The sequence below is a fragment of the Rutilus rutilus genome (genome assembly GCF_951802725.1).
Source record: "Rutilus rutilus genome assembly, chromosome: 8".
NCBI classification, from domain to species: Eukaryota; Metazoa; Chordata; class Actinopteri; order Cypriniformes; family Leuciscidae; genus Rutilus; species Rutilus rutilus.
The window spans coordinates 20,065,717-20,085,475 of NC_140222.1; the positions used below are offsets into that span (position 1 = coordinate 20,065,717).

Sequence of the window (19,759 nt, forward strand, 5' to 3'; positions counted from 1 at the left end):
GGATTTAAGTAGCTTTTTTAAAAGTGCATTGAAAAAAACATAACTGGTGTGCATCTTAAGACCAAACAATGACACTGACATATTTTAATATATATCAGTGCAAGTTGCTTTCAGTTAAAACATGTCAAACACGCGACCGGGTCATACGCCAATAATCCGGAAGGTCCGGCCAATGTGTCTTGGTGAACCCATGCAAGATGCAGGAGTGGAAGGTGCACAATACAGCAAGAAATCGATTCAACCAGGCAATAGCCATCTTAACTGTGTGTATGTATGCATGTAAGTATGTATGTATGTGTGTATGTATATGTGTATATATGTGTGTATGTGGAGATATATATGTTCTTCCATATTGCTTTATGTATTAGGTTGTTTTGTATGTTTGTTTATTTGTTTACCCATTAGTTTCCTTTCGTATTATGCATTCTTTTTTTTTTTTTTTTTTGCTTGACGTCAACAAGCATTCTATATATAGATATGTCTGTATTTGGTTTTCTTGTTATCTTTATGTACTTATCTGTATTGTATTGCTTGCTTCACTTATCTGTATTGTATTGTTGCTACATTTTAGTCTGAGACTAGACTTAAGCCTATAGTCTGTGAAACTGGAGGCTAGTGTTTTCTTTATGACAATATTTTTTTCCTGTAACTGTCTATAGGTTCTTTGAATACTGTGGAAACGCCTCAGCCCTAATAAGGAAACAGTTGTGCAAGTAGTCCATATAAAGAAATAATAAAAACACACACACGTCGTGACTGATACACAGTGAGAGTTTCTGAAATATTAAGACGATGATGAAGAATATTGACCTTGGTCTGGAGAGCGAGACCAGTTAGCTTTTGATTTAGTAAACTAGAATTAGGAAATAACTGCCCACTTTAATCAGGAAGTTGCTCTTCTGTGTCTGAAGAGACTCTCGGCTGGACATTTGTTTCTGTCTCGATGTCTTCTCATCTGTGTGTTCTGATCCTGTTTGTTCTGAGCGGTGAGAAACTCTTAACACTTTTAATCAGAAAATGTGGAGCATTTATTTAAACACAAATGCAATAAAATGCATGTTTTAAGTTTTAGAAGTGCATGATTAAACTCCAGGAAATGAGATTATTTTATGTCTCTGTCTTATAATAATGTATTAGTATGCGTTCTTCAGGTGTGTTTGGCACTGATACGGATGAAATGAAGTCAGTGACTGAGGGAGATTCTGTTACTCTACACACTGATTTAACTAAAGTATTGAAAATGGATCAGATACAACGGATGTTTGGACCTCGTGAGACTTGCATTGCTGAAATATACAATCAGAACATCAATATGTTTAAGAGTAATGAGACATTTGGAGACAGACTCCAGATGGACAATCAAACTGGATCTCTGACCATCAGAAACATCAGAACTGATCACACGGGACTTTATGAAGTACAGATTCACAGATTCAGAGGGATCTTCCTCAAGAGATTCAACGTTACTCTCTATGGTAAGTAAATCTCTAGTTAAAACCCAACACATTGTCTTAATATCTTGTAACATTTATTTTGGAAAATCTTGATGTGTTTAAAATTATGAACATTCTTTAGAAATGTCTTTTATCAGTAATTGGTAGTCCTAAAATTATATATATTTTTCTTGTGTTTCCAGCTCCTCTTCCCATTCCCGCCATCACCGGTAACTTTTCAAACTGTTCATCATCATCATCATCAAGAAGATGTTCACTGGTGTGTTCAGTGATGAATGTGAGTGATGTGACTCTCTCCTGGTACAAAGGAATCAGTGTATTGTCCAGCATCAGTGTGTCTGATCTCAGCATCAGTCTCTCTCTACCTCTGGAGGTGGAATATCAGGATAAAAACACTTACAGCTGTGTGATCTACAATCCCATCAGAAACCAGACCACACATCTGGATATCACGCAACTATGTCACACATGTGCAGGTACTTCAATATATGTACCAGGGCAATTTCCAGGCAATGATGCATGCTATATTAAAAGCACATAAATATCACATAGCCTAATGTATTTTACTTCCTTTTTGCCTTTGGTGAGATTATGACCTTTTGTGAGGTATTGAGCGCACTAATGGTTGAGTGCTTTTCTTTTTCTTCTCAGACTCTGTCCAGTGTTGCAGTTTTACTGAAGCTGTGATCCGATTGGTCCTCTCTGTTCTGGTGGGCGTGGCTACTGTTGTGGTATTGGTTGATCATTTCAGATCCATGAAAGTTGAACAGAAGATGAGCAAAAACAGTCTCAGACAAGAAACATAGGCCCTGGTCTATGTACATTAAAGCAATGGTTTGATTTTTTTGTGCTGTATTGAGAAATGTATATTGCTAAGCCTTGTGTTGCAAATTTCTTATTATACCACTAGGTGTCACCATTGAGACGGGTGTCGGATTGATTCGAAGCCTCGAAACAATATGGCCCATTTGGTTCAACTGTTTCATTGCTTCACGAAGCCTCGATCTGCCCACCAGTGGGCCACCACTAGGCCTACCCCTAATTGATAATGCTGCTTTTGACAAAAGTTTATGAAGAGATAACAGTTCACAGAGTTTGCACTTTGAATTTAATTTAACTGTAGCAACTGACAAAATATTGTATACAAATAACTTACATTTACATTTTACATTTATTCATTTAGCTGACGCTTTTATCCAAAGCGACTTACAATTGCTATATATGTCAGAGGTCGCACGCCTCTGGAGCAACTAGGGGTTAAGTGTCTTGCTCAGGGACACATTGGTGTCTCACAGTGGATTCGAACCCGGGTCTCTCACACCAAAGGCATGTGTCTTATCCATTGCGCCACACCACCCCACCAACTTGTATTTCCACTGGCCTGTTTGTTTGAGAACATAGCAAACACTGCATACCATTCACAGTGATGGTGAGTGTCGGTGCTGCGCTCTTATAAAATGTTTATAGATTGAGTTGAAAACGACACAACCTCTAAAAAGAGATGTGTTAAAAATGACACATGTTGTGTCAGTTTTAACACATGTAGTGAGTGTGCTCAGGGACAACACATGTTGTGTAGATTTTAACACATGTAGTGAGTGTGCTCAGGGACAACACATGTTGTGTAGATTTTAACACATGTAGTGTGTCATAGAACGCGGAAATCATCCGACCGTTTTTACAAGGAGGGACAGAGCAGTGTAGAATAATGGTTAAATATGTGAAAAATAATGCAAATTTTTAAAAACGAAGCATGAACATATGTTACAGTGCACCCCACAAACACAATCAAGCCTTCGAAAAAAGGCGTTTTACCACCCCTTTAACAGAGGTTTAGATGTTGATGTTTCATTGAATGTTTTATTTGAAGTCCCCAGAATCGTGATTAATGGCTCCTTTATTTGAGCTCTTGACCCTTTACTCTTCTTTTAGTTTTTCTCTGGCTGCTTTAACTGTATTTTAATAAAATACATTTGTTATGGTGAGAGAAAATATGATCAGATGTTTCTTGATGATGTTGTAATCAGCAAGTGCTGATCTGATCAGGGTTATGAATAAATGGATGGTGCACATTTAAATTATTTATGTGCTATTAGGTATAACGATCTTGTAAAAAACTGTGTATTTAAAATTAAATTTTAAGTTAATTGCAATATGCTAGTCTGTTTAAATATGATCTTTTATATACACTCATCTTTAAAATATTAAACTCTTGCTGAGCTTAACAATCTTACATGTCCATGATGAAAATACTATCATCTGAGCATATTTTTCTCATGATTATTTCTGCTGTTTCAAATGTGTTAAAATAAATACATATTTAAAGCAATCAGGGAAAACTAATGTTAAAGAGTCAGGGGTCAAGAGCCCAAATAAAGCTGACACTAATCACGATTCTGGTGACTTTAAATGAAACATTCAATGAATCGTCAACACCAAAACCTGTTAATTCTCAATAAGAGCTTCTGTAGAGTCTGACAGAAATAAGTTAAAGGAGAACTCGGCAACTCTAGCGAACTCTACTCACTTCTTCGCTGATTTTCCCTGTTGTTGTCGCATGTTTTCCCCACGAGCTCCCCCTACAGCTGTGGGAGGGTGTATATTTCACAACACGGTCGTAAAAAACTCACTTGCGGCGGCCTCCTCCCCCTCTCTACCGCTGCTCATGTGCGTTTGTTTTGATCGGAGCAAGCCAACTGTATCGTGTGGCGCTATGTCTACCGAGGTGGGTAATCTGGTAATACATCATACATGCGTGTGTGTTTATGTCGAATTGCCGTAAAGCAATTCGTGTTTCGCTCTCGTTCTCGCTTCTCACGAGACTTCCAATTTCTATCTTGCCGGTGTGGTGAACAATCGGGTCCGGCTGAAGAGATGGGTCCGGGCTTAGGACCCAATTAGTATGCCAGTAGTATGCCTGATCTAAATCTGTTCTCGCGATACGGTAAGGCAGTATCAGTGCAGTAATATCAGGTAAAGCTCATTGCACAATCATCGGATAACGTTAGCTGTATGCTATCTAAGCTAACTAAAAAACACACTAACAACGAGAAATGTTTAATTTCACAATCTATAGCTTCGGTTAAATACTAGTATATGAAACGTATAATGTAAAATACATTAAATACATTGATGACTCGTTATAACGTAGTACAAACGTCTTCTATAATAAAGTGATTTTGTATGATTTATAACCAGGCACTAAAGCGATTACCCATAAAACGTGTTTTGAACCAATCGGATTGCTTGGGTCCTAAGCTCGGACTCATCTCTTCAGCCGGACCCGATTGTTCATCACACCGGGATGCGATATTTTTTTTCCCCAGGATGGTAGAGGAAGACTCATGTATATTAATTAGGAAAGTCATCCCTGATTGGTCTTAACCCCAGTGACGGGTAGGTTTAGGGCGGGGTTAGGGGTAGATCGTCAGACCCCCAGTGGCGGGTAGGTTTAGGGGTGGGGTTAGGGGTAGGTCATCGGACCAATCAGGGATGACTTCCCTAATTAATATTCATGAGTCTTCCCCTACCATCCTGGAAAAAAAAAATATCGCTGCCGGGACGGTAGTCCCCAAGTTGCAAGGTTGGTTTTCCGCCTGGGAACGCTGGGGGGAGCGGGGAAAGTCACCAATATCACCAGAACAGGTTGTTTAACCATCCAAATGAATTCTAGACAGTTTTATTAAGTTAAAAAAGTTACCAAGTTCTCCTTTAATCTGGTTATTAATAACAAGTGAAAGCAGCATTTGAAAAAGACATTGAAAAAGAGGCATGATGTGATTGGCTGCAAAAAAACACCCGTTGATCTTTATTTTCTTTAGTTTTCATGAATTAAGATTTTATTTATTTATTTGAATGTAGCCTATTGCTTTATTTATTTTAGAGCATTTTATGGGATACTATATAAAATATACCTATAATTTTTTTCATAAACACAAACTGCCCTCCACCCAGTGCACATTGTGTGCTAAAACCTACACAACATGTGTCAAAATGCTATCTACACAGTCACATGTGTTGTTTTTTGACACATCTCTTTTTGCAGTGCAACTATCACTGCAACTCGCCTTAGAACAATTGAAGATACAGATTCAAATGCAGCTATAACCCAATCGAAACCTCCATCTATACAGAAACTAAATCTCTAGCAGATATAAAGATGCCCATGTTTCAGTTCATGGTCAATTCTGACTCATAACCAGAAATGAGGTCATCAGACATCGGCTGAATCTTCCTGTGCTCAGCTTTGAAGAGATCGAACACACAGTAACACTCGATCTCCAGCAGCATGAGGAGTTTCATTTTTCTCGTCCTCTGTTTACAAGGTAATCTACTTTCACTTATAATGCCTTTACTTTTTACATTATAGACACACATAAAGATTCTTGCTTTTAGACTAATAAAAAAAAAAATAATTAAGATACATTAGGCCTAATCTCTCAATACAACAAAGTATACGTTTTTTTTTTGTAAAAATGTTGCCGTTACTTTAAAAATACAGCAATATTTTAATAATAAAAGTTGACAGATTAACTTGTAATGAGGATGGTGGAAACTCAGAGAGAATAAAGCCACTTCCTGCTGAACTGGTGGCCATTTCCTGTTTTTCACCTATCACCTGCATTGATCTGAATGTTTATCTGTATTTTATCTATCCAGTTATTTCAGGTGTGTTTGCTGATACAGAAGAAGTGAAGTCAGTATCAGTGATTGAGGGAGATTCTGTCACTCTACAGAATGATGTTACTGATATGCTGAATGATGATCACATACTGTGGATGTTCGGACTGCAAGGCTTTCTCATGGTTGAAATGGATAGAAAGACCAATGACATTATATTACATGATGGTGCTGATGGGAGATTCAGAGACAGACTCCAGATAGACAATCAAACTGGATCTCTGACCATCAGAAACATCAGAACTGAACACACTGGACTTTATAAACTACAGATCATCAGGAGCATTGGGATCTCATACAAGAGATTCAATGTTACTGTCTATGGTGAGTAATAATGCGATTGTGACTTTTTTAAACATAATTTTACTATGTATATTACTGAATCTGTACATTAATTTCATGAAATAGTTGTGTTCACTGGATCCAACTCTGTCCACTGAAAAACTGCCTTTGTCTTTCTGTATTATCCCTTTAGCTTCCCTGCCCAGCCCTGTCATTTTAAGTGACAATCTGCAAATTGCATCTTCATCATCATCTAGTCAGAATTGTTCACTGGTGTGTTCAGTGTTGAATGTGAGTGATGCGACTCTCTCCTGGTACAAAGGAATCAGTGTATTGTCCAGCATCAGTGTGTCTGATCTCAGCATCAGTCTCTCTCTACCTCTGGAGGTGGAATATCAGGATAAAAACACTTACAGCTGTGTGATCAACAATCCCATCAGAAACCAGACCACACATCTGGATATCAGTGAACACTGTCAGATGTCTTCAGGTCAGTCAGTGTCTGAGAAAAGTACACAAATATCTCCTATTGTTCTGATTAATTGACATCTGACTGTCAGTGCTTTGGTGTTTATGCAAGTTCCACCAAGCTTGTGTTTTAGTCACTTTGTGAAGTTTTTTTATGCTCATCTTCCCTTAGACCCTGAACACTGTTGTGGTTTCACTGAAGCTGTGATCCGATTGGTCATCTCAGCGGTGGTGGGTGTGGCTACTGTTGCTTTTCTGGTTTATGACATCAGATCTAGAACAGGACAGCAGAGAACAGACTTGACCATGAGTCTCTAAACAAGTAGAGACTGTCTCTCATTCTGAAATGGTTTATTTTTATCTTTTCCCCTGAAAATGTGAACTAAGAAAATGCATTATTTTTTTAGCACAGACCATGTATATATCTCACTGTTAATTTCTCACTCTCAGAAGTCAAGTTTTAACTAAAGGATCAAACGAATTCTAAATTGAAACGACTTTTAATACAGGATGTTCCCCTTCAGTTTGATTCATCCTTGTAATCTGATATATCTGGGTTAATCAACAAGGTACCACATCATTATGATGTAGGTTATTATTTTGGTAAATAAAACCAAATAAACAAATGAGTGCTGTTACTCAATTCCTGGCCTTTTCCCTGTTTTTATGACCTGATCCATATCAGTTTCCCGCACTTCTTTGGGGCATTCGTGGCCTAATAATTAGAGAGAAGACTTGTTATCTGAAGATTGCAGGTTTGATTCTCAATACCAGGAGGAAATGACTGAGGTTAAATGCCCTATATAACCTGTGCTGTTACAGCAGAAACGGCTGCCAAATGCTCTAAGTGTGTGTCCATGGTTTGCAGTGTGTGTTAACTACTCAATCCTAATAATCTGTGTGCACTAACTTGGATGGGTTAAATGCATAGGAAAAACTTGTATGCTTGGCCTTTACATGTCACTTCCACTTTTCACACATCGACCACTAGATGTCTCTCACACCCCATCAGCTTTGATGGCGACCTGTTTGCACACATGACTTAATACAAAGTACAGTACATGCACAATGGTTAATTCCCCATATTCTTCACTGAACACAACACAGCAAATTAAGCTTGGCGTTCTTTCAGATGCTGAAGGATTACATGAGTTACTTTTCACTCTCTTTTAGTTTCTGCAGATCTAGGCCTGCTGCATTGGATCACTTACACATTAAGCTACTCTACTGCACGAGGTGCCTGCATACTCGTCTTTAATTCTGTCGCTAGGAATATGTAGGCTAAATGGTCCTTAGATACTGTATTGGTGGTTAATTGTAGCACTATAGGGTGTTCTTCATATAAGAAGGTCTTATTTTGAAGTATTTTAGACCCTTGATATAAAATGGTGTTGCTTTTTACTTTCATAATGAATATTATATATATATATATATTTTTTTTTGATGTAGGTCTACATTTCAAGCATCTTAATTGTTCATCATAACCTTCATCATTATCATACCCCCTTTTGGGCAGAAGCAAATGGTTCCCATGTTAAAATGATGAATAAACATTAAAAATGTCATTCAGTGAATTCCTTGTTGACTGGATAAACTGCTTGTGGGAAGATCTTTAAGTGTACAATGGCCCTGAAAGTATTCCACCAATATAGATACATTTGTGGAATACATTCAGGGGCATTGTGAATGTATATATCCATATATATACACACACACACACATACATACATATATATATATATATATATATATATATATATAATGTAAATGTGTAGCCTATGTGTATATATATATATATATATGTATATTATATGAGAGAGAGAGAGAGCTCTGGGAATTTCGGAAATAAGACAACACTAGAATAAAAGAGGTAAACAGTTGCTGATGTGAGCACAAAAGTGCACCCTGTGTGTCGTGGAGCAAAAACAAATGTTATTAGAGATATAACATATAAATGCATTCCACAAATTTCACTCATGATTGCAACGTATTGGGGGAAGGGATATCTTACAATTAATTTGAAATAGCATTTTTGACATTTGAACTCTGGTCATAACAAGATTAGCCCCACATAAGAAAAAAACTGACAAATACTATTTTCATGGTCAGTGTAAAATAATTTATTTAGAAACGTGTAAAAAATATCCTCCACAACTATTTAAGTCATGTGCCTGAATGTACTGGGCTCAATGAGGCACGGCTGGCCTCCATTCCGATGCTGATCTCCAGTACTTCTTTTTCCCCACAATTGCAGCATCTCTCCCCCCTGCACCTTTCAAGAAGAAAACACAACAGAGCAATGGTAATGCTTTAGCCACATATACAAATGAATGCAGCTATAGGCCTACTACAAATATTATAGTAACTGCAAATTCATCATTCAATTAGGTTATTTTTAGGGCTACAACAACAAACTTTTCGAGGTGGCTAATTTGTATGAATTAATACGAAGATTTTCGCTAAATCGTACATATTTTACGAGTTGCACAATTCGTATGAATTAGGCTAATTTCGTACAAATGACCTACCCCTGACCCGCCTCTAAACCTACCCATCACGTGGGTTTAGACAAATCTTACGAATTTGTACGAATTAGCCACCTTTTAATCACTCGTACAAATTCATACAAAATTTTGTCCATACTAAAAAAATAGTTGAGGAAACATGTGTTTGCTGCTGCGGGAAAGATAGCCTAAGTGATCCACGCTGCCCGAAAAATGAGAATTCTTTATTTTAAGCTTCAAGCATTTTAGTATACCTGTTAATACACTGTTTTCTTTGTCTCCAGAGACATATCACAGCCATGGCAGTAGATAGTATCAGAAGTAAAAAAAGAAAATACAGGCGTTTATCTGTAATACAGAAAAAGAACAGTAATTAAAGTCAGTATGATTGAAACTTTTGTAAAGTATGAACAAATGACTGCTTTAGTGGAATATCATTGTGTTTAAAATTGTCAAAAAAAAAATGACCAGATTAAATATAAAAATAGTGAAATGTCTGACAGAGATGATATCAATGCTGCTTTAAGGCAGTCATTGTAATAAACTGTGGACTTGAGCATAATAATGTTAATCACATTTTAATATAACTATAAGTCAGTTTATTTGTAACATTGTACATGTAATATACTGTATATGGGATAATGTACAACAATAGTCACTTTAAAGGTGTAAAACCTGCTTCACACTGGAGACCTGCAAATAAAAAAGAGAAGCTCCGTAAATAAATCAGCGCTGATGTAGGCCTACCTGCACATGTGTGACAGAGTTGACCATTGAGATGTGTGGTCTGGTTGCTGATGGGATTGTAGATCACACAGCTGTAAGTGTTGTTATCCTGATATTCCACCTCCAGAGGTAGAGAGAGACTGATGCTGAGATCAGACACACTGATGCTGGACAATACACTGATTCCTCTGTACCAGGAGAGAGTCACATCACTCACATTCATCACTGAACACACCAACACACATTTTGAATCGGCTGATCTCTCGGATGAAGGACACTGCGACTCTCTGTTGATGACAGGAATGGGCAGACGAGCTGGAAACATATTAATTAATAATTAATAAACACAAGACAGAAGTTCTGTGGATCCTTCTTCCAGCCCCTTGAGGCTTGTCACATTTATACATTTTCCAAAGGCTTTTATCCAAATTCTGTACTGAGATTGTATGAGTGTGTTTTAAACTTATAAAATGCAGTTTCATTTGTAAATCAAGTTTAAATTTGTCAGTTTGAAACTACAGTATTAAAAGCATTCAAACAGTGGCCTTGAACACTCACCATATATAATAACTCTGTATTGTATCTCTATTCTCTCTCTTTTGCTGGTAATGATCTGTAGTTTGTACAATTCAGAGTCTGTGATTCTTGTGTTTGTGATGGTGAGCGATCCAGTCTTATTGTCCATCTGCAGTCTGCCTCTGAATCTCTCATATTCTGTATATGATCTTTTTATGTCCATTTTAACAACAGGAGTGGCGGAACGTTCAGGTCCACGTGTCCATAGAATCAGACCATGTTCTGGTATTTCACTTTGTGATGAGAGAGTGACAGAATATCCTTCTATCACTTCCAGTGTTTTCATTGCATCTGTCCCAAACACACCTGAAACACAGAGAAAGATGGGGAAGAAGACATGTTAAGAACTTTGTGCATTTAAGTTAAGGAACCAAGGAAGGGTTAACTGACCAAAACTTTACAGTGAAACCTTTTACAAATCAGAAAAGTGAAGTTAATCCTCCAGTGTTGTTTGAACTAATGGTCTTACTTTATACTCTAAAAAAAGCAATTTTCCAGTTTGAGACAACAAGAGGGTGAGTAAATGATAACAGAAATTTCAAATTTGGATGAACTGTTCCTTTGAAAGTTTTTTCACCCAAAAAAAATTCTTACTTTCATTGTCTTATTTTCACTATGTCTTATTTTCACTAAAACAATCTTTATTGTATAAAATGCTCTATTGTTATATAGCAACTGATCAATCAGAAAACAGAAAAGCATGACATCTTGAGAGAACAATTACAGATCAACAACTGTTTCAACCCTCATCCTGTCATAGGGTCTATATATGATCCCAATCGACTTTTCCATAGTTCATAAACATGGTTCCCTTCATCTCACTTGCATCGAATTGTCACTTTTCTACATGATCTATCTATACACACACAAAAAACTTGCCTTGATTCGGTTGTTCTAAAGGTATGTAAAAAATAAATTTCACACTTCTGGTCTTTGGGGTCCCCACATTGAAATGAATGGAAAAAGCGGAAAAAAAAAGAAAATATATATATTATATATATTTTATTTGTCATCCAGAATAAATCAGATAATTTCCATACCACAATAAATTCCTGGTACTAGAGCACAAATGCAATGTGGAACAAACTTGGACACACACACACACACACACACACACACACACACACACACACACACACACACACACACACACACACACACACACACACACACACACACACACACACACACACACACACACACACACACACACACACACAGGTGTGACTGCAATAGAGAGCATTTTTAATCAGAATTAATCTAAAAATGTTCACACAGAAATGAAGGCCTGGTAGAGCACGAAAGTAATGTGGAATGAACATGATCACACACACATGCACTTGTCATTGTCACACTCATGTTCCTCTCTGCTTGCCCTCCTATTGACCCCAAAAGACAAGGAATATGAGGGGTTTTTTTCTCTCTCTCTCTCTCTCTCTCTCTCTCTCTCTCTCTCTCTCTCTGATTGTCATGGAGTCACAGCTGTACTAGTCTCAGCTTCAGATGCCAACAGACTGTTGGATGAAGGTCTGCCTTCAGCCTAAAGGACTGGCTATGTGAGAATAATGTGACACATCTGTACATTACAGTTAACTGACTGTACAAAAGAATAATCACAGCGAATGTCGAAAGATGCTGGTGAACAAGAATAATTCTGAGGACATTTAAACACACAGTCATACTCTAAGATCCTGTTCAACAAAAAAAAAGGTGTATTTGGATGCACAATTCTTACCTTCAACAATCAGAGGGAAAAGAAACAAACAACACAATCTGCACAGCATATTCATCAACGTTGACAACAGCCTCCACTTCAACAGTTCCCAAGTCACTCCTGTCTGCTTGTTTGCTTTACAAGTGAGGAAATTTTCCCCGTCCTCTCTCTCTCTCTCCCCCTCTGACACACACATACACGCACACACACGCATGCGCCACGGTCGTGCCACACTTCTTGCTTTTCCCCAACAATTACAGAAGCAGTCTGAGTAGGCTAAAGTTTGTAAACCATTTGTGAATGGTTTTCACAAATCAAGCTCAATATAAAAATAGAGATTTTGCATGGTCACAGACTCACAGGACTGATTTCAGTTTTCTAAGACTTAAAGGGATGGTTCACCCAAAAAAAGAAATTCTGTCATCATTTATTCACCCTTACATCCTTCCAAACCTGTATGAGTTTCAACACAGAATAAGATATTTTGAAGAATATTTTGAAGAAACAGTTGATGGGCCCCTCTTGGAAATACTATGGAAGTCAAAGGGTGTTTAGCTGTTTAGTTACTGACATTCTTCAAAATATCTTATAAGATTAGATTAAAATATATTTTGTGTTCAGCAGAAGAAAGAAACTCATACAGGTTTGGAAAAACTTAAATGATGATATCATTTTCTCTTTCTTTGGGGTGAACAAAAATACCCCTTTAAGTGACCAACTGTTGGAGCTAAACGCGCTAATTATGATTTGTTATTAAAAAAGGCAACCCTAACCAGTCATCAAACCTGTCCAGTACCACCAGCACTGCACATTTTTTGTGTCTGAATCACACCTGGTTCAACTCATGCTCATTAGTACAGAATGCAAGACCTGAAATTGGTGTGCCATTATATGGAAACATACAAAATGGCCCTCAACATGACACATTTTGCGACTCCAAAACACTTCCATATATATGAATGATCAATATATTAAATGGTTTAACAGATTATTTGAAAATATACAGAATAATATATTGCGTTATTAAGGCCATTGCACACTGAGTCCGAAATTCGCATCCGAAATTTTCGCACGTTAAAAAAAAAATTCGACCTCACGTTATGTCAATCATGCTTGCACACTGTCTACGAAACTTTCGTCCGTAAAAAAAAAATTCGGATTGGGTTCGATTTTCTGCGTTTTTCGCATCCACAGCCAGTGTTTTGTGAGGTTTTTTGAACATTCAGAGCCACCGTACAAGCGAACGACAAAATCCAGAATGACGTCTGACAAGTTGATACACTTCGTCTCGCAGCACAAGTACTGTATGAAAAACAAAATGCGGATTACAAAGACACTGAATAAAATATAACCTGTATACAGCTGTTCTGTCTGCCCAGCGCTTCTGCCGGCCGCGTGTGTGTGTGTGTGTGTGTGTGTGTCCGTCCATAGACATACTGCCAGTTTTTGTTCAGAATCGATTGGTTCACGGAAATTGGTGGTCTTCTTTTTAATGTGGCTCCAGTATCGCTAGCAAAGCATCAAACTGTTCCACTGACATTCTGAGGTACATTTTGAATCGTTTGGGATAATTTCGCAACTCCTTGATAAGGAGGTGAAACTCTCCTTCCTCTCGGCGCAATCTCAGGATTGGATGGACCCAATATTTCCTCTTTCTTTTTCTCTTTTTAAGAAGAAAGAGCAACAAATTCATCCTCACTGCTTGACGAATCCATTTAGTATTTTTTGCGTTTTTTTCCGCAAAGGTTTAATTAATACGCATCGGACTCAGTGTGCAAGGTTTCTGTGCGTGACGAATTTTACTGCTGACGAACACGAAAAAACGCATACGAAAATTTCGGACTCAGTGTGCAATGGCCTTTACTCTGTATTGAATAATACATAAGGAATTGCTGCTTTTCATATATTGAAAAATATGTGAATATATTTACTAATATAAGGTAGGTTATATAATTTTATATTCAGTAATAGGCCTACACTTCATCATAAATAAGTGTATATGTGGACATATATGATACTGCAAGTGTAATATATATTGCAGATATATTTACTCATGCAGCATAAACACACATAGAGAAAAATATAATGTAACATATCTCTAATGTTTTTTAATTAATTATTTTCATTATAATTTATTCAAATTTTCAAGTTAGTTAACTTAAGCATCAGTACATGCTTGTACTAATATATTTCTCCTGTGCTGAGGAGTGCTCAGCCATTACTTTTAACTTATAGCCTTAATGGACATCGGCCAATCGTCAACCTCACCACAGGCTCTACTCTTAAGCACAACGGTAACCCTAAAAACTCAGACATACCAGAAAACCTTTTAAATTCCAAAATAATAGAACATTAAACACTAGCAGATCTCCTCCTATATTATTGAGCAAAACACATTAAATAACAGTTAACAGTCAGAAGCAAAGCATGCTGGAACTAGAAGTATTTCGTAACTCATTCTGTGAATGTGTGTGTATATACACAGTATGTAGGAGCCATAAGGCTATTAATAATGTTACTTAATGTCATGGCTGTATGTAACTATGCTCTGTACTTCCCCCTGTGGTAAAGGGAAAGAATGGCACCCCTTTTGGGGACTTCCTGAAGGTAGACATCTTAAACAGGAAGTGATGTGGCAAGGGCAGAGGGGAAAGGAGACAGGAGACAAATTTTTTGACCTACATTACACCACACTGTTTGTTTTGGAATCGAGTTTTGTTTTCAAGGATTCACTTTTTTGTTACAATAAATTTCAAGTCTTGTTAAAACAGGTGTAGCGTCAAACATACTTTCCCTCACGGAAGTGGCTTAAGAAGGAAAGGAAGCCACTACACAGTATGTGTGATCATACCTTTACATTTATATGGCAATATGTATGTGCAATATATGTACACAAAGGATAAACTTTGTGAATATTACATGTAATGCTATTATTGTCTTCATTTATACATATTTTATGTTTCAATATATAGCCATACATGGTCAATGCATATATTGCAGTATATTGAAAAATATAAGCACTCCTTTCCCATATGGAAATATATTGCATTATATTTTGCAGTATATTCCCATATATTTTTGTTCCATAAGGGCTGGGCTACATGTCCACAACATCTCACTAGCCAAAATAAATCTGAATTTCAAACCCCAAACTATATCTTCACTGGCTGGCTGCAACTTGATCTCTTGAGAAAACGTGTGTATCGTTACGTAAAGTGTAGGCTAATTCTACCACACGTACATTTACTTACGTTTACATACACACTGAAACGTATAATATTGCCGTAAGCCATTGACATCACTAAAACATGCATTCACAGCACTAAAATGTAAATTATTTGCGTACGATCAACTTTACCGTCATACAAATTTGTACGTATTCCTATTTATGAATATTAAAATCGTTGCATTAATGGTTTGACTCTATTGCATTCAATTGTCATATCAATGACATTCTCAGTAGCCTACTTGTTGAGAGAGAAGCAATAATTAGAGATACAAATTTGATTTAAGTGTGTACGGCAGAGCGGCATATGAACTCCTTGCTGAGTGTTGAAGCTGACTTCTGCTGATGAAACTGCAAACTATTGATCAGCAAAAATCCTTCTTTGGTTTGCTGCATCTCTGACTCCTGGTATTTACTGATCATATCTGGTCCTTACTGTAAATTCCCATACACTGTGAATATTGCAGAATTTCCTTTCACCCACTGAAGTCTAAAGGCTATAAATTTCGTCGACAGTCACACTCTATGATCTTGTTAAACAGGGAAAACGTGTAATTTCATCAAAAAGTTGTTCTTACCTTTAACAATTGACAGGAAGAGAAACAAGCAAAACAATCCCTTAAGTATATTCATTAACAGTAGTGACATCCTGATATCCTTAGAGTTCATTCTTGAATATGCCAGAGCCAGTGCCAGCCTTTAGCTTGTCCACGGAATAAAACAAGTTTGGACTCTAACAGGTTTCAGGAACAGCTCACACACATGACAGTCTTCCTGTCGCTTCTTTCCTTTCAACTTCTTTATCTCTCTTTATCTCTCTTTTGGTAAGTGTATTGTTGGTAAGTGTAACTCTCTCTCTTTCTCTCTCTCTCTGTGCGCATGCATGGGCGTTTGAGGAGCGTGTGCGAGGATGTAGCGAGGATGTAGCGAGTGTGAGCTGGGTTAAACACTACAAGAGACCCCACCCATCATGGTTTTGCAGTATTCAGAGCAGAACAGCCAGATTAAGCAACAGTTTCTTCCCACAAGCTATCAGACTCCTGAACTCAAAATAATCATTCAACCGCTATGTCTCACTGAATCCTATGCCTCATATGAACTGGATTGGGTTATTGCTGATTATCTTACTAATACAATTAAGTGATTATGACTTATTTTGATTAAGTTTGTTGACCTTAGTTTAACAAAGTAATGACAACTTTTTTTGCACTGCACTTTTGAGTTGCTTTAGGATACAATGTGCTTTTTGTGATTCAAAAATTGTAAATGTTACATTAAAAAAACAATGTTTAGAATTTAAGGGTGTCTGAATGACATTGTTTGGTAAACTGTAGTGCATAAAGACAATTGCTGAGTAATAAATAATGTTTAACCTTAATTCAGTTGTTGCTTTTTGTCTTAACTTGTTTATTTTTTTAGTTCAGCTTACTTGACAGTTTTAAGGCAATCGGTACAGTGCATTGTAGGCTGTATACTGTACAATGAACAAATTGTATGGCCTGAACATTGTGCTTTCCATTGTTAACAGTACTGACTGCTCAGTAGATTTTTACTGGTTGCAGGTTCATATCAACAAAGAACAAGAATTACAGTATCACAGAGACAAAGGACAAGTTTGTACTGTACTGTAAAAATAGGGGTACAAGGAGGAGGAGGAAGAACAAAAAAAATATTGCAAAGAGCAAAGCAGAGAAGTAATTTCTGATCAATTTTGAGCTTATAGAACATGTTTTCGTTCATCAAAAGACAATGACGGAAAAATATGAAATTTGTTTTGAGATTAAAAATGTACTTCTCCCTGAACTTTTTGATGGTACAGTAAGGTGTCACGGGTAAGTGTATTGTTGACTGCTTGATAGTGTATATCATTTTGATCACTTTGTCTATGATTTGAGAGCAGTGTTTGATTTTGAACACATCAGGTAAAACTGTTTTGAGGCGAAAGTTTCATTTTGCAAGAGGAGTCAGACAGAGGTTTTGTAAATAGTGCTTGAAGATGAGGTTTTGTGTTTAATGTTTTCAGAAAAAGGAGCAAGATTTCAGAAATTGTGTTTCAGCAATTGAGAAAAACTGTAACACAACTAATGATTTTGAGTCAACAGTGCTTGAGTATACTTGATTAACAAGTTTTCTATACAAATGTTATTAAGTTGTGCCAACTAAAAATGAATACCTACATGGAAATTTTAAGGCAATCGGTTTCCTCACTTTTTCTAAGTAAAGTCATTTTACAGAATAACTGTTTTTATATGCCGCCAATTACCATGTGCAATATCATTATTTATATGCTGCTCCTGTCAAGCTATTTTTAGTCTTATATATATTTTTTATATTTTTATATTTTTATGAGCCAGTGGAATGCAATTTTGTTCATATGCACACTCTAAATGTACAGTTGAATGACAATTAAAAGCTATCTATCTATCTATCTATCTATCTATCTATCTATCTATCTATCTATCTATCTATCTATCTATCTATCTATCTATCTATTTGCTTGTGTGCCTATTTGCCTCCTTGGATGTAAATGGTGCTATAGAGATTATAGAAAAAGAGTTGAGCTGTATGAAATTATCAAGCAGGAAAAAATAGATGTCACTCTGATTCAGAAAACGCATAGTAATGTGAACTATGTAAATTATTATTTTTTGGGAGGTGATTTTAATTGTACAGTGAGTAATTGTGACAGAAATCATATTGAACCCCATATGCCCTCAAGAAAACGTCTCATTCAAATAATCAATAAGTATGTGTGGAGGCATTTTCATGAGCATAAAAGACAATATACTTGGGCACATGCATGTGATAATGTTTTATCTCTGACAAGACTGGATAGGTTTTGTGTGTTTAAGCATCATGCTGGTATTTTGTTTATTTTTTTATATTTTTTTTATTTTATTTTTTATAATATTTCACCGACTGCAATTTTAGAGTAATATTTGGCACTAATTCAAGTGTACTTGGTTTTGTAAAGACTAAAAAAGGGAATTTCCGTTTAGGGCAGCAAAACATCACTCGACCAACCTATAAATAAGGTGAGTCTTGACTCTGTTTAATGTAATGTTACTTTTAGTGTAATGAAACCATGGCATGACCAAACCAAAGCTACTACCAGAGAAGCAGTGGTGGAGAGAGTACTGGAAAATTATACTCAAGTGAAAGTACCATTACATTCCAAAAAATGTAGTGTGAATAAAAAGTACTTTTCCAAAAAACTACTTGAGTAAGAGTAAAAAAGCTTATTTAAAAGTACTCATGAGTACTGAGGATTCTAGCCCCTTATAATAAACACTGTACACTACAATTAATACATTTAGAAAATATTGTACATACTGTAATTCACATTATCGTTTGGTGTTTGTCAGAAAGGCTGAAGAATATCTATCATCCATATATATATATATATATATATATATAAAATTAGGCATAAGGCCACTGAGCATGCTATTGTTGTTGCACATAAAATATCAATATCAATGTTTATAACTGTGCAAAGAATTCAAAAACCTTTAGAAACTCATACAAGAGTTCAGCATCACACATCATGAGATGGGTTAAATAGAAAGATTAAAAAGAGCCCATTTCAGTTTTAGTGTTTTGATAAAGAAATGACAATCACTAATATTATCAGTTTACCTCACCTAATGCACTGAAAAGGACTAAGAGATTGATCTAACACTAATTACATTGTAATTCCATGCCATTAAATATGTTACAACTTAAAAGTAAAGTGGGTGGCATCATCTAGAAGGGTGGCATCATCCCTTACGTTTTACACAGCTACATTTTACTCACATTGTTATGCTGATAATATAATTTGTAAGGAAAATTGTGCATTAAATAGAGAAGTATTTCCGGGGAAACTTTTTCAAAAGAAACACACACACACACACGTCTTTTTGCAGTGTCGGAGAAGCTGTTTTAACAACGAAGCTGAATGAAACAAAAAAGGCGGATTATATGAAATAGATCAATCAGAAAACGTTGTTAATTAACCAGCTATAGTCACGGACTGACAGACATGCAGTACAAGTTAACGCCTAGGGTCATGCACTGCATAGCCTACTGAATCTGGTCCTCCACTTTTAGTACAGAAGTTGTTTATCCACATTAAGCATTTTAGAGTGTC

The 19,759-nt window shown here is 36.5% G+C and overlaps 2 protein-coding genes and 1 long non-coding RNA gene across 6 annotated transcripts in view; 2 read left to right on the forward strand and 1 right to left on the reverse strand.

Moving 5' to 3' along the window:
- Positions 1-776: 776 nt before the first annotated feature.
- The window catches only part of LOC311295971, a 48,636-nt gene continuing 29,653 nt past the window's right edge, over positions 777-19,759 (forward strand). Inside the window, exons 1-2 of the long non-coding RNA XR_014628445.1 lie at positions 777-986; positions 1,152-1,475. This is a non-coding gene — a long non-coding RNA (uncharacterized lncRNA). The remainder of the gene's footprint in view (positions 987-1,151; positions 1,476-19,759) is intronic.
- Positions 5,605-8,450, forward strand: LOC311295966 (SLAM family member 9-like). Its single transcript, XM_084417549.1, has 4 exons — positions 5,605-5,779; positions 6,114-6,458; positions 6,610-6,906; positions 7,057-8,450. The coding sequence occupies exons 1-4, from the start codon at positions 5,743-5,745 to the stop codon at positions 7,200-7,202; spliced, it is 825 nt and encodes a 274-aa protein (XP_084273675.1). The 5' UTR covers positions 5,605-5,742; the 3' UTR covers positions 7,203-8,450.
- The window catches only part of LOC311295956 (CD48 antigen-like), a 58,494-nt gene continuing 47,530 nt past the window's right edge, over positions 8,796-19,759 (reverse strand). Inside the window, exons 1-5 of one of the 4 annotated variants that reach the window (XM_084417530.1) lie at positions 16,209-16,372; positions 10,673-10,996; positions 10,136-10,429; positions 9,643-9,736; positions 8,990-9,156 (exon numbers count right to left, since the gene is read on the reverse strand). In XM_084417530.1, the coding sequence (XP_084273656.1) occupies positions 9,048-9,156; positions 9,643-9,736; positions 10,136-10,429; positions 10,673-10,996; positions 16,209-16,299 (912 nt within the window). In that variant the 5' untranslated portion in view covers positions 16,300-16,372 and the 3' untranslated portion in view covers positions 8,990-9,047. Of the gene's footprint in view, positions 9,157-9,642; positions 9,737-10,135; positions 10,430-10,672; positions 10,997-12,425; positions 12,510-16,208; positions 16,373-19,759 lie in introns of those variants that run through there. The other 3 variants (XM_084417531.1, XM_084417533.1, XM_084417532.1) reach the window with 3 other exon arrangements.